Source organism: Pelophylax lessonae (assembly GCF_965119305.1).
Source record: "Pelophylax lessonae genome assembly, chromosome: 11".
Taxonomy (NCBI): Eukaryota; Metazoa; Chordata; class Amphibia; order Anura; family Ranidae; genus Pelophylax; species Pelophylax lessonae.
Genome location: NC_138778.1, coordinates 223,269,166 through 223,284,983, shown reverse-complemented (window position 1 = coordinate 223,284,983; position 15,818 = coordinate 223,269,166). Strand labels below are relative to the sequence as shown.

Below are 15,818 nucleotides of genomic sequence, written 5' to 3'. Positions count from 1 at the left end.
TTGGCTTGACACAGTCCCATACATTAATGCAGAACGCTGGGAACCAGCAAACCGAAATCATGAGTCACATGGAGCTTGTGAGTCAGTCGGAGAATAGGGAATTTCTCTCGCTACGCCAGATTACCAAAACATCCGAGCGACTTTCAATGTGCTTTTCTTTCTATAGTGTATTCCAAAAAAAATTAACAAAAAAAAAAAAGATGCTCTTTATTTAAAAAACGAAGTTTCAGAGGAGTAAATCAGGCTGGAGTCCATTTGCGCCCCCGTATGGTGCTGCGTGCCAGAAAGGATGGAGCAAATGGGTTGGGATTGTTGTGTTAATGAGGATTTACCATCTGTAAGATTCCAGAGGATTGTGTCATGAGGGAACCTTCCAAAACACTGGATTCCACCCCGTCTCCCTGCGTTTCTCAGAGCTATGGCAACTGGCTTTGCAGCAGCAATGTTTCTCAATCAGCTCTTAGATTTTTTCCTGTTTTGCAATGTTTTCTTGGGATATCCCAATGACATCAGAGAGAGAGAGAGAGTTCAGGCTGCTTCCACTGTTGTGGAGATTTATGCAAGGTAATGTTACCAGACACAATGTTATAACAACATCAGTGTGTGTTTAGTTACAGCCTTTGTATACAACGGCGGCTCTCTAACATCAAATACACATCAATACACACCAGAGGTGTAACTAGAACCTTCAGGGCCCCGGTGCAAGAAACCATGAAGGGCCCCCCGGACCCTTGGCCGGGGGCCCTTCCCTTGCCTTCAAGCCTGGGGCTCTTCCCACTGATCCTGGGGCCTTTTACTCTCAATGCGGGGCCCTTTATTACGGTCTCACAGCGGGACCGTTTCACAAGTTCTGCAGTGGGCCCCCTTCCTGCCATCTTGGGGTCTCCCCATGGTGATGGAATGCCATGGCCCGGTCGCAAGTGTGACCTTTGCGATCCTGGAAGTTCACCCACTGGTGTCAGTAGTTTTTACTTTTTGGTATTTTTTTTATCATTTTATTTTATTTTTTTACAATGTGACTGACTATGACTCTGTCCATTCAGAAAAGGAAGGAGCTGGTAAATTATATATTTACTGACCCCTTCCTGGTTCTCTATTGTGACTCATCCCCCGCAGCAGATGGGAGGGAGCACAGTGGGAGGGGGGGTGGGCAGCACAGTGGGGGGGGGGGACCAGGGGAGCACACAGGGGCCCAGAGACAGCAGAACACAAGTGAACTGGATAGGAGGAGTGGCGGGGGCAGCATACAGAGGAACCAATCCCCTCCATTTTCCTCCTGCAGCTACAGGAGGAAAAAGGAGGACAGTGATTTCTCTACATGCTGCCCCCGCCGCCCCTCCTATCCAGGTGTACAGGGGAGCCGCACATTCCCCCTAGAGCATTGGGCCCAGTTGCAATTGCAACCCCTGTAGTTACGCCCTTGATCAGGGGCTGACTGGCAACTTTCGGCCAAGGGGGCAAGTACAAACCAGAGGCCCGTGGTGCAGCAACTTGCCCCCCCCCCCACTCTCCCTCTTCCTCGTCTCTTCCTGACCCCCATTCACGGCTGAAGCTCTGCTCCAGGTACTCTCTACTCACCGGCCGGTTCCCAACCTGGCCAGCAGGAAGAAATTGGGGGAGCTGGAACAGCTCGGTGTGGGCTGCCTGGGGAAAGAGAGTCTCCAGTGGGGCATGAAAAAAGCCTCTGCTCAGACACAGTTTACACCATCCATGCTGGGGGAAAGGCCTGCCCTCTGTCCTTGCCTTCATACCACACTCAGTAGGTCAGCAGTGGGGACTTTTTAGTTCTTTTCACCATGAATCCTTTAGGCATGTCTGTGGTAGAAGCAGTGCAGCCTTTTTACAGATCACCAGAGCAGCCCGGGGGGCAATTGCCCCCCTGCCCCCTGGCCCAGTCCTCCCCTGCCCTTGATACACACTCATCCAACACCCTACAACAAAGGGGGGCAGGAAAGGTGATCCGAAAATGATTACTTTTCTCCCTTTTCATAGATAAGATAGATAGATAGATAGATAGATAGATAGATAGATAGATAGATAGATAGATAGGATAGATGAGATAGATAGGATACTATATTGCCAAAAGTATTGGTACGCCTGCCTTTACACGCACATGATCTTTAATGGCACCCCAGTCTTAGTCCGTAGGGTTCAATATTGAGTTGGCCCACCCTTTGCAGCTATAACAGCTTCAACTCTTCTGGGAAGGCTGTCCGCAAGGTTTAGGAGTGTGTCTATGGGAATGTTTGACCGTTCTTCCAGAAGCACATTCGTGAGGTCAGGCACTGATGTTAGACGAGAAGGCCTCGCTCATAGTCTCCACTCTAATTCCTCCCAAAGGTGTTCTATAAGGTTGAGGTCAGTCAAGTTCCTCCACCCCAAACTCGCTCATCCATGTCATTATGGACCTTGCTTTGTACACTGGTCCAAATCATTTGGTGGAAGGGGGATTATGGTGTGGGGGTGTTTTTCAGGGATTGGGTTTGGCCCCTTAGTTCTAATGAAGGGAACCCTTAAAGCGGAGTTCCACCCAAAAGTGAAACTTCCACGCATTTGCTTCCTCCCCCCCCCCCCCTCTGGTGCCACATTTGCCACCTTTCAGGGGGGAGGAGGGAACGGGTACTTGTTTTTGACAGGTACTCTTCCCCACTTCCTCTAAAGTTTGGCTACCCTCCTACTTACCCTGCCGCCGAGCCAATCCAGATGTGCAGCGCGCTTCGCGCATGCGCTGTAGGGACCCGCCCGTGAAGCCGCAAGGCTTCACTGCCGGGTTCCCTTACTAGCAATGGCGGTGGCAACACCCGACGGCCGATGGAAACATCAGCTGCGGTGCCAACATCGCTGGACTCCAGGACAGGTAAGTGTCCTAATATTAAAAGTCAGAAGCTACAGTATGTGTACAGTGTGTGTAGCTGCTGACTTTAGGGGTTCTATCAGGTTGAGGTCGGGACTCTGTGCAGGCCAGTCAAGTTCCTCCACCCCAAACTCTCTCATCCATGTCTTTATGGACCTTGCTTTGTGCACTGGTGTGCAGTCATGTTGGAACAGGAAGGGACCATCCCCAAACTGTTCCCACAAAGTTGGGAGCATGAAATTGTCCAAAATTTCTTGGTATGCTGACACCTTAAGAGTTCCCTTCACTGGAACTAAGAGGCCAAGCCCATCCCCTGGAGAACAACCCATCACCCCCCCTCCACTAAATGATTTGGACCAGTGCACAAAGCAAGGTCCATAAAGACATGGATGAGTGAGTTTGGGGTGCAGAAACATGACATGTCAACCAGATAGATCGGCTTTGGGGTGAATTAGAGGGGAGACTGCGAGCCAGGCCTTCTCGTCCAACATCAGTGTCTGACCTCACAAATGGGCTTCTGGAAGAATGGTCAAACATTCCCATAGACACACTCCTAAACCTTGTGGACAGCCTTCCCAGAAGAGTTGAAGCTGTTCTAGCTGCAAAGGGTGGGCCAACTCAATATTGAACCCTACAGCCATTAAAGTTCATGTGCGTGTAAAGGCAGGCGTCCCAATACTTTTGACAATATAGTGTATGTTTAGGTGCTGGAAACACTGGTTCCCAGTCACTGATCACTGTACAATGATTAGAGTGAAGGGAAGTATTCTATTACAAGGAAGTGGATTCAGGCCTGTCAGTGCTCATAAATCTAAAATAGGGAAACTGTGGCTTCTTTGCAGAAAGCTATATGTAGCTGTGAGGAGGGATTGCTTGTTCTACATTACTCTGCTCCCCCTTGAATTTCAGTAATGAGACAGCAAGGGGTGCTGGGGTGTGCTGGAGGGTCTTTTGATGCTGGCTGCTGGGGGATCTATTCTTCCCAGAGGGGTTCTATTTTTTCATGCCGGTCAGTTGTTGCTGGGGAGGATCTACTGTTGAGGGTCTAATCTTCCTGAATTGGTTTAAATTTTTGCATAGTGGTCTATTGTTGCTGGGGAAGTCTACTGTTGCTGGTGGGGGATCTATTGTTGCTAGGGGTCAATTGTTGCTGAAAGGGATATACTGTTGAGCAAGGGGGCTATTGTTTCTGGCTGCTGGGGGATCTGTTGTTGCTGGAGAGCATCTATCTATGTGTGGCAGTCTATTGTTGCTGGTGGGGGATCTATTGTTGCTAGTTGGGGGGGGCAATTGTTGCTGGATGTGATCTATTGTTGAGGGAGGGATCTATTGTTGCTAACAGCTAGAGTGTCTATTGATGCTGGGCTGGCTGCTGGGTAATCTGTTGTTGATGCCAGGGTCTATTGTTGTTGGGGTCTACTGTTACTGGGGGTCTATTGTTACTGTTGAGAGTCTATTGCTGCTGGATTCAGAGGATTGACTATAATGCTTTTCTTGGTATTATTAACAAACTACATACAAATTACTTAGCACCACAAAATTATAATTCTGTATCCTCTAATGATACTTCTGTTCTGTCTGAACGGGTTGGTACTGGGAGGTGGGTAGGGGGTGGATCCAAGAAATGGTGCTTGGAGGTGGGTAGGGGGTGGATCCAAGGAATGGTGCTCAGAGGTGGGTAGGGGGAGGATCCAAGGAATGGTGCTCGGAGGTGGGTAGGGGGAGGATCCAAGGAATGGTGCTTGGAGTTGGGTAGGGGTTGGATCCAAGGAATGGTGCTTGGGGGGTGGATCCAAAGAATGTTGCTCAGAGGTGGGTAAGTGGTGGATCCAAGAGTTGGTGCTCGGAGGTGGGTAGGGGGTGGATCCAGGGAATGGTGCTTAGGAGGTGGGTAGGGGGTGGATCCAAGGATTGGTGCTTGTAGGTGGATCCAAGGAATGGTGCTTGGAGGTAGGTAGGAGGGGGAATCCAAGGAATGGTGCTCAGAGGTGGGTAGGGGCTGGATCCAGGGAATGGTGCTCAGAGGTGGGTAGGGGGAGGATCCAAGGAATGGTGCTCGGAGGTGGGTAGGGGGAGGATCCAAGGAATGGTGCTTGGAGTTGGGTAGGGGTTGGATCCAAGGAATGGTGCTTTGGGGGTGGATCCAAAGAATGTTGCTCAGAGGTGGGTAAGGGGTGGATCCAAGAGTTGGTGCTCGGAGGTGGGTAGGGGGTGGATCCAGGGAATGGTGCTTAGGAGGTGGGTAGGGGGTGGATCCAAGGATTGGTGCTTGTAGGTGGATCCAAGGAATGGTGCTTGGAGGTAGGTAGGAGGGGGAATCCAAGGAATGGTGCTCAGAGGTGGGTAGGGGCTGGATCCAGGGAATGGTGCTCAGAGGTGGGTAGGGGGGGTGGATCCAGGGAATGTTGCTCAGAGGTGGGTAGGGGGGGTGGATCCAGGGAATGTTGCTCAGAGGTGGGTAGGGGGTGGATCCAAGGAATGGTGCTCAGAGGTGGGTAGGGGGGTGGATCCAGGGAATGTTGCTCAGAGGTGGGTAGGGGGTGGATCCAAGGAATGGTGTTCGGAGGTGGGTAGGGGTGGATCCAAGGAATTGTGCTTGGAGGTGGGTAGGGGGTTGGATCCAGGGAATGGTGCTCAGAGGTGGGTAGGGGGTTGGATCCAGGGAATGTTGCTCAGAGGTGGGTAGGGGGTGGATCCAAGGAATGGTGTTCGGAGGTGGGTAGGGGTGGATCCAAGGAATGGTGCTTGGAGGTGGTAAGGGATGGATCCAAAGAATGGTGCTCAGAGGTGGGTAGGGGGTGGATCCAAGGAATGGTGTTCGGAGGTGGGTAGGGGTGGATCCAAGGAATGGTGCTTGGAGGTGGTAAGGGATGGATCCAAAGAATGGTGCTCAGAGGTGGTTAGGGGGCAGAGACAACAAGTAACTCAGAAGGGTTCCTGCACCTATTCTCTGAGAAAAAAAGCCCTGCTGTTATGTATCAAGACTTACCTGGTGTCTTCTCTGTGAAGATAACTTTGGACTCGGCTGTAAAATTCTGCCCGGTTAGAATCATTTGCTGCCCCCCATACACAAGACAGCTGTCAATGTCCTGCCGTTCCACCAGAGGGAGTTCATGAGCTGATCTTTGAGCTGGGCAGGAAAATAAATTAAAACGTATTTATTAACAGAAACATATAAAATATATTACACAAGAAATACAACCACTATCATTATCTTTTATTCTCCCTGAAATGACTTTATACTGAGACAACTTGCTGTCCTCAAATATTAGTGAACCAAAATATACATCACACCCTTCTGCCTAGCGGAAATCCTGGAACTTGCTGCTGCTTTATATTGGTGTGTAATCTAATATTACATTTATCCCAAGAAATATAATATCTGAAAAACAACCCCACACCATAAACCCCCCTCCACCAAATGATTTGGACCAGTGCACAAAGCAAGGTCCATAAAGACATGGATGAGCGAGTTTGGGGTGGAAGATTATGGTGTGGGGCTGTTTTTAAAGGTTGGGCTTGGCCCCTTAGTTCCAGTGAAGGGAATTCTTAAGGCATCAGCATACCAAGACATTGTGGACAAATTCACGCTCCCAACCTTGTGGGAACAGTTTGGGGGTGGCCCCTTCCTGTTCCAACATGACTGCACACCAGTGCACAAAGCAAGGTCCATAAAGACATGGATGAGGGAGTTTGGGGTGGAGGAAATTGACTGGTCTGCACAGAGTCCTGACCTCAACCTGCAAGAACACCTTTAGGATGAATTAGAGCGGAGACTGATAGCCAGGCCTTCTCATTCAACATCAGTGCCTGACCTCACAAATGTGCTTCTGGAAGAATGGTCAAACATTCCCATAGACACACTCCTAAACCTTGTGGACAGCCTTCCCAGAAGAGTTGAAGCTGTTATAGCTGCAAAGGGTGGCCCAACTCAATGTTGAACCCTACAGACTAAGACTGGGATGCCATTAAAGTCCATGTGTGTGTAAATGGAGGCGTCCCAATACTTTTGGCATTATAATGTCTATCTATCTATCTATCTATCTATCTATCTATCTATCTATCTATACAGTATTTATACATAATGTACTCTGCTCAGAATTAAAACGGAACTTCGCTGAAAAGGGGAAGTTCTGCTTTTCCTCCTCCTCTGTCATATTTGAAACATTTTATTTATTTTTTGCATTGGGGGGGGGGGGGGGCGTGGCTACCTAGCTTTGACAGGTTCCCGCTCCTACTTGCGCTCGGATCGCCTCAGTAACTCGCCCACTCCATGCTTGCAACCTCCTGGGACACATCAGAGATCCCAGAAGCCTGCAGGACCATTCACAAGGCACAGCGTGACTCAACCTGCTTGGGTGAGGACGGCGTTGATTCCCTGCCTTCAGTTAATAACCAAATCTTGTATTTTCCGCCATCAGTTTCTCCCTCCCAGTTATCTAATGTTCCACCAGCGCTCTCCCCTATTAGATTGTAAGCTCCTAGGAGCAGGGCCCTAACCCTCTTGCATTGAATTGTATTGTTGCCATATTGTCTTCCGTTATATTGTAAAGCGCTGCACAAACTGTTAGCGCTATACAAATCCTGTATGATAATAAAAATAATAATTCCTGGACAAGTGAGGGACTAAAGTCGGCAGCTACAGTTTTTGAAGCTACTAACTTAATTTTTTCAAAACTGTAAAGTACACTTTTGATTGGATTGTTTCTAAGGCCACTACTGAATTCACTCGTACACAGTGTTGATGCAGGAATCACTCCTGTTGGGCCATTGTCTTGAAGCCATCCCAACCAGTGATTATTGCTAGCGACTATAGCAGCTGCTAGCAATAGTTGCAGGTAAAGAATGAATGGAAGGTCCTAGCGCTTATGGATCTATTGGTATTTATAAAGTGATGGCTGCTGCTGACTAATAAGTTGTGTGCGCCTTTAAATGTGAAAGTGTGTAAGTCAGTGCTGCTCAAAGTGCCAAAAAAATCTTTCTATATATATATATATATATATATATATATATATATATATATATATATATATATCTATATATATATATATATATATATATATAGATATATATATATATATATATGAGTGTAGAAAAGACATTAAAGCTGCAGCTAATCAAAAAATTACTATACCATTGTCCACATCCATGGTTAATTGAATAGAAAAATTGTAGAGGTTAAATCCCACTGTATAGGGGACCAACATATACAGTGGATTACCAAGGAAAAAAAAGGGACTTTTAAGGACACGTATAGCATTGGTGAGCACACAAAAATGTATAAAAGATTCAAGATCCCCTGAAGAAGTCACGTGGGCGGACATGACGACACGCGTAGGGACAGTGCCGGAAGTGACGTTTGTTTGCGGAAGTAGGTCCGCGATTCCCTGCAATATATGTAAAGCGGAGAAACCACGTTTGTTTGTAAGTGTGTCTATTTACTTTAATAAAATATTGGAATCTATGGCAATACTGCACTATGTAAGTACTTTCCTTTGAGATATCTGGGACCCTGTTGTGAGGACGGATACCCCGATCCAGGGACTGAGGCCGAGTACCATTTTGAGAGGATATAGAGAGAAAAGGAAGGGCGGTGGGTATCCAGGCAAACCCTTTTCTCCAGTACTCCCTACGAGGCGCTGTCCTTCTGGCAAAGGGTGCAGCTGGCTCACTTTCTGCAGTCCCTGCCGCCTGCGACCTCTTTTGCTAGACGCCTTTTGCCTTTTGAGGAGCTGTGTGTCTCGGACGCTCCTTTACGCCATACCATATCTCTGATCTATCGTCTTCTGACGGGGCCTGATCCCTCCTCCAAACCACTGTATATCACCCGCTGGGAGCAGGACTTGGGCCTTTCTTTTTCGGATCACCAAGTGGAACGGATTTTCTTCTTCACTTACAAAACCTCCACCTGTTCCAAATATCAGGAGGCGGGGTATAAGTTATTGACCAGGTGGTATTACACTCCGGCCCGGTTGCGCAAGATGTTCCCTTCCTGCTCCGATCTTTGCTGGAGGTGTGGAGAGGAGGTGGGATCCCTTCTCCACATCTTTTGGTCTTGTAGCCGTCTTCAACCCTTTTGGGCGGAAGTACTACGCATTGCGCAAAAGTTCACGGACCATGCCCTCACTCTGTGCCCTGGCCTTTTTCTTCTCCACCACAATGATTTTCCGCGAGCATCCTATAAAAAATCAATCCTGCCGCTCCTTTTCACTGCGGCCAAGAGCTGTATCCCTCTTCTATGGAAGCAGTCGGAGCCTCCCACAGTAGCTATGTGGCTGCGGAAGGTGGCCTGCATCAACGAAATGGAAGATCTGGTGGCCGCTGACCGGGGCAATAGGGAGATGTTCCTTAAAAGGTGGTTCTACTGGCATGAGTTCAGTTTCTCCGATGAATACAAAGCATTGGTTGCCTAGTTAGGCATATGCGGACCGGGTGGCCGTCTCTTCCCCGCTTTCCCCCCTCCATTCATCCTTCCTCTCTTTCCTCCCCCCTTTCTTCTTGTCCCCCCCCCCTCTCTCCCCCCTTTTTTTTTTTTTTTTTTTTCTCTCTGTTTGTCATGTCCTTTCCCCTCCCGTGGTGGGTTCCTCCACACCTTCATGTGAAAGAAGTGAAAAGGAGACGAAGGGGATAGTCAGTTACTCTTTGTTTTTCTTGTGATTGTCACTCCCCTTGGGCATACGTACACTTGTTCATACTGGGTGCCTGGTGGGACTTGGCATGCCCGGAGTGGGTCTCTCCCTCACAGTACCTCGGCCATATGAAGATGCCGGGGGAGGGCGGGGCCTCTTCGGGGGCCGGGCTCCCCATAGTAATTTTCTCTGATTTTTCGGGAGTTGCGTTTTGCTGTGTGGTCTTACGTGCTATGATTACTGGTATTCACTAGAACTGTTTGTTTGTTTTTTGTATTTGCTTTGCCTGTGATTTTGTATGTGGACCATTACCATTGCTTCTGCTTGATCTGTATGCCTTTCCTTCTCCTAATAAACGTTGAATTTAAAAAAAAAAAAAAAAGAGAGAAAAGGAAGAAGAGGAGGATCTAATGATTATAACAATAAAGGCACAATACTATATAATTGAAGGTGAGCGGCTAACACACCCAGAGGGGTGATTAGGAGCAGAAAATCACCTTGCTTGTTTACACGGTGTTTGGTGGAGGTCCAACACTTGGATTTAGAAGAATTTATACCTCATTTGATGAAGTTTGTTTTGGACAATTTAGCACTTTAAAATAGAACTGGATATTGAGAGACTATCACTCACCTATATATATATTTTGGAGCACAGAGCACTTTTTTTGTATATATTTATTACCAATATTGATGATTGTTTTATTTGCAGTTATGGTTTATCACATGTGTACCTCTTTAGGTTTATGCACAAGTATTATGTTTTAGATATTTAAAGGGTTTTATTGAATACTGTAACACTGCACATTTTAATGATTTATTTACTGATACATTAATTAATTGATAACTGGATATAGAGTATTTTTAGCTAATTTATTATCATCCCCCTGAAGCGCGATACTCCTCCCCCATCTATTCAAGACTTTATTTGATGATTAAAAACAATTAGAAAAATGGACATACATTATTGCACAGCGACATTAATAAATCATACATAGTTCATAATGCAAATATACGCAATCATATGGTTCAACCCGGTATGACCCTCGAGGCATCTGCTCCTGGCTTCATGGCTGGCTTGACATCATGAGTCCTGAGACTAAGACTAATTATGCCTGTTAATTGGGTGAGCATGTTAACACTTAGAAGATTTTGGTGTCTTGTTGCTTTACGAGGCACATTTCATTGTTTGTGCAATAATCTTTGAATGTATTCACTTAAGTGTTTTTTTTCTCTTGTGATCAGAGAATACATCAATTAACCATATTGGTTCCTGAGGAAGACACCTTACAAGTTGGCGAAACGCGTCGAACCATATGATTGCGTATATTTGCATATGTATGATTTATTAATGTCGCTGTGCAATAATGTATGTCCATTTTTCTAATTGTTTTTAATCATCAAAAAAAGTCTTGAATCTTTTATACATTTTTGTGTGCTCACCAATGCTATACATGTCCTCAAAAGTCCCTTTTATTTTCTTGGTAATCCACTGTATATGTTGGTCCCCTATACAGTGGGATTTAACCTCTACAATTTTTATATATATATATATATATATATATATATATATATATATATATATATATATATATATATATATATATATATATATATTTGAATATTTATTATATATATATATTAACCTCTACAATTTTTCTATATATTATATATATATATATATATATATATATATTCATTTTTTGAATATTTATTATATATATATATATATATATATATATATATATATATATTAATATATATAAATATATATATATATATATATATATATATATATATATATATACATATATATATATATATATATATATATATATAAAGATTTTTTTGCACTTTGAGCAGCGCAGACTTACCACACTTTCAAATTGCAGGTAAAACCCGACATGCTGGTTGTACCCAAGTTAAAGCGGAGTTCCACCCAAAAGTGGAACCTCCACTTATCTGATTCCTCCCCCCCCTCCGTTGCCACATTTGGCACCTTTTGGGCCGGGGGGGGGGGGGGGGAGCGGGTACCGGTTTTTGATAGCCTCCCTGTCCCCACTTCCAACAGACCTTGCCACGGCAAGGAACATCACCAGTTCAGCCCCCCCTCCTCCTCCTCCTCCCTTGCTGCTGGGCCAGTAAAAGAGCACAGCTCCCCTCCTCCTCCTCCCTTGCTGCTGGGCCAGTAAAAGAGCACAGCGCGCTTCGCGCATGCGCAGTAGGGAACTGGCTGTGAAGCCGCAAGGCTTCACTGCTGGGTTCCCTTACTGGCAATGGGGATGGCAGCACCCGAGAGCTGATGGTAACCGACATCGCTGGATTCCAGGACAGGTAAATGTCCTAATATTAAAAGTCAGATGGATACAGTATGTGTAGCTGCCAACTTTTAATTTTAGGAGGGGGAGGGGGAGGGGGAGGGGCTGGAACTCCCCTTTCAACGATTAATCACTTGGTAAATTCAGCCTGTCCATGCAGCAAAGTCCAAAGCATTATCAGGTGTGATTAAAGCGGTTGTATCCCGCTTTTTGACACTTTTACCTACAGGTAAGCCTATAATAAGGCTTACCTGTAGGTACAAATAATATCTCCTAAACCGACACGGTTTAGGAGATATTTACAGTGCATGCAGCCGCTCGCGCGAGCGGCGCATGCGCTCTGAAGGTCCGGGGGGACCTTCAATTAACTTGCCGGGAGCTTGCCGGAAAAATCACTCCCGCGCGCATGCGCGGGAGTGACGTCATCGCGGCTCCGGCCAATCAGCGCGCTGGAGCCGTCTCTTCCGGCCAATCAGCGCGCCGGAGCCGCCGAACCCGGAAGAGACGACGAGGGATCATGGCAGCGCCCGCATCGATGTCCGGGGGTCCGTGTCGGGGCTTCGTTTTAAGGTAAGTTAAACATAATGGGCTAGTATGCGATGCATACTAGCTCATTATGCCTTTGTCTTGCAGGTTTTTTTTTTTTATTTTTTTTTTTATAGGGTTTACAACCGCTTTAAATTGCTGAAGTATCGGAGAATGGCAAGGCTCTTACACAGGCACAACCAAAGCAAGTCATGTCTGCTTCTGATTAGTAATACATTAAAGTTTCTAAGCAACAACCGCACTGTGAGGGAAAACCCAAAATATTCTGCAGCCCCCGATTGCTTATTCTCGTATCGTACTAAAATTAAACTAGAAATAGATAAATAAATAAATAAAGCTACAAGTGAGTCATATGTGAAACACGATTACAATGTTGCAGGGCAGGATGTGATACTGTGCAAGTCACTTGGGGAAGGTGAGTGGGTCGGGCCGGTGGGCTAGAAAGTGACAGTCTATTAAAAACGCCGCTGCTGAGTCCAGTTCTCTAAAAAGAAGAAAAATCTCTTCCACATGTCCCCTTAACCACTTCAGCTCCGGAAGATTTACAACCCCCCCCCTTCCTGCCTGACCAGGCCATATTTTGCAAATCGGCACTGCGTCATTTTAACGTACAATTGCACGGTCGTGGGACGCTGTACCCTAATAAAATTGACGTCCTTTTTTTCCCCACAAACAGAGCTTTCTTTTGGGGGTATTTGATCACCTGTGCGATTTTTATTTTTTGCACTATAAACAAAAAAAGAGCAACAATTTAAAAAAAAAAAAAAAAAAATCTTCTTTCTGCTATAAAATATATCCAATAAAAAAAAAAAATGTTAAACATCTAATTTTTTCATCAATTTAGGCCAATATGTATTCTGCTACATGTTGTTAGTAAAAAAAAAAAAAAATCTTATAAGTGTATATTGATTGGTTTGTGCAAATGTTTTATTTATTTTTTATTGTTTTTACTAGTGATGGCAGCGATCAGTGATTTTTAGCGAGACTACGACATTGCGGCGGACAAATCACTTTTTGGGGACCAGAGGCACCAATACAGTGATCCGTCCTAAAAAACAAATGCACTGTTACTGTATAAATGACACTGACAGGGAAGGGGTTAATACCAGGGGCGATCAAGGGGTTAAGTGTGCTCCTAGGTAGTGCTTTCTAATGGGGGGGGGGGGTGGATGTACTATTCTAGAGGAAAGGAGATATCTGCGTTGATCGCTCTTTTACTTCCTGACAGAACAGTGGTCTGCCTTTTTTACATAGGCAGACCACCGTTCTGTCACTCCTCCGAACGATCAGTGGGTCCCAGTGATCATCACAGCTGCCAAACCCGCTGATTGGCTCCCCCTGTGTCCAATCACAGCAGGAATGGCGCTCGGGTGGCGCGTGTGCGCCGCCTAGATCTCGTGCACAAAATCATGTACAGGTACGTGATTTTGCCCAGCCGGGCCGCCCTGCCCCAGTATACATGTGGTGGGCGGTCCAGGACTGGATAAAGTGGTTGTAAATGACCACCTAGTAATTCAACAGATTCAGTTTAAATTTAGAAATGAAACGCAAAACATTTTTGTATAGATATTTAAAAAAACATTATGAATACCATTTTCCCCCTTTTTTTTTTTTATAAGTGCACAAATTCTATCAGTTCTCAGCTGCATACAAGCTGGAGGGAGGAGAAGCAGCAGCACACTGAGCTTCCCAGTGAATGGCTGTGCAGCGGGGGGTCGTGTCAGGACAAGTCTAATCACTGGAGGGTAGCATACCGAGTTCTGGAAGAATGGTCAAACATTCCCATAGACACTCCTAAACCTTGTGGACAGCCTTCCCAGAAGAGTTGAAGCTGTTATAGCTGCAAAGGGTGGACCAACTCAATATTGAACCCTACGGACTAAGACTGGGATGCCATTAAAGTTCATGTGTGTGTAAAGAAAGGCGTCCCAATACTTTTGACAATGCAGTGTATCTTTCATAATACACCGTTACAAATAAAGAAGGCCTAAGCAATAGAAGCTCATTAACGAAGCCACAACATCTCTGTGGTTGGTTTAATCAGTGAATGTTCGTTTTTCCACTCTAAAACTCTAAGTCTGTGTGTATTTGTACTTCGATTGTTCACCTAAAGGACCATCTGCCAGAAGGCTCTCTGTGGTTGGTTCTGTGCAGTAAAGTGGAACTGGATATGGTAGACATAGGATTACATTGTTCCTTTTGTGTGGGTTGTGTTTGAATGTAGGAGCCCCCCGGTCCCCCTTCCTAAACTCCCAGCTCTTCCCCTGGACTGGGATACCTCCATAACAAGAGTGCCCCTAAATCAATGGTTCTCAGCTCCGGTCCTCAGGACCCACTAACAGACCACATTTTAAGTATTACCTTGGGGAGATGCAGACTAGAATACCATACTTGCCAACTGTCCTGTTTTTGCAGGGACAGTCCCGGCAACTGTCCCGTTTTTGCAGGGACAGACCCGGCAACTGTCCCGTTTTTTGCAGGGACAGTCCCGGCAACTGTCCCGTTTTTGCAGGGACAGTCTTGGCAACTGTCCCGTTTTTGCAGGGACAGTCCCGGCAACTGTCCCATTTTTGCAGGGACAGTCCCGGCAAATAGGAGCCTGTCCCGGGTAATTTGCATTGTCCCGGCAATGTACTTATTTACACTTTATTTCCATATTCCATTTTTTGCATGGTCACACCTGAGCACATTTCACACTTTAGAATTGCAGGGAATTGTGATGAGAATTTTAAACTTTAGGTAGAAGCAGTGCAGCTGAATGGGAGAATTATTCCAACTCTGCTACTTTGGCCTCAAGTTTAAAATTCCCTTTACAATTTCCTGTAATTCTCTCTTTATTGAGTAGGACCTTATAATCTGATGATAAATAGGTAGGCGAGGATTCATTATGTGGAGTGGGCGGAGCTTCAGGGGAAGTGGGTGTGGTAAGTCATTGATAGCTGTGCTGCAAAGTGTCCCTGGAAATTTTTTTCAAATGTTGGCAAATATGGAATACTGCAATCACTGAGCAGCAAATGAGATCACCTGGGATGGATTTCAGTTACCTTGCAAACCTGGCCTGTTAGTGGGTCCTGAGGACCGGAGTTGAGAAACGCTGCCCTAAATATTCATCCACACACCACACCCTGAATCTGCCCTCATACATTACCCCATTAACCTCTTCAGCCCCGGAAGATTTACCCCCCTTCATGACCAGGTTATTTTTTGCGATTCAGCACTGCGTTACTTTAACTGACAATTGCTCGGTCGTGCCCAAATAAAATGGATGTCCTTTTTTTCCCACAAATAGAGCTTTCTTTTGGTGATATTTGATCACCTCTGCAGGTTTTTATTTTTTGCGCTATAAAAAATAAAAAAGGCCATCAATTTTGAAAAAAAAAAACACAATAGTTTTGTACTTCCTGCTATAAAACACATCCAATTAAAAAAAAAAAATGTAAAATAAATCATATATTGAGGCCAATTTGTATTCTG

The 15,818-nt window shown here is 45.6% G+C and overlaps 1 protein-coding gene across 5 annotated transcripts in view; it reads right to left on the bottom strand.

The window, feature by feature from the left end:
- Positions 1-15,818, bottom strand: part of NFATC2 (nuclear factor of activated T cells 2) — a 240,792-nt gene that overhangs the window by 89,600 nt on the left and 135,374 nt on the right. For all 5 annotated transcript variants that reach the window (XM_082272186.1, XM_082272187.1, XM_082272184.1 and 2 more), the window contains exon 6: positions 5,844-5,984. In XM_082272186.1, the coding sequence (XP_082128312.1) occupies positions 5,844-5,984 (141 nt within the window). The remainder of the gene's footprint in view (positions 1-5,843; positions 5,985-15,818) is intronic.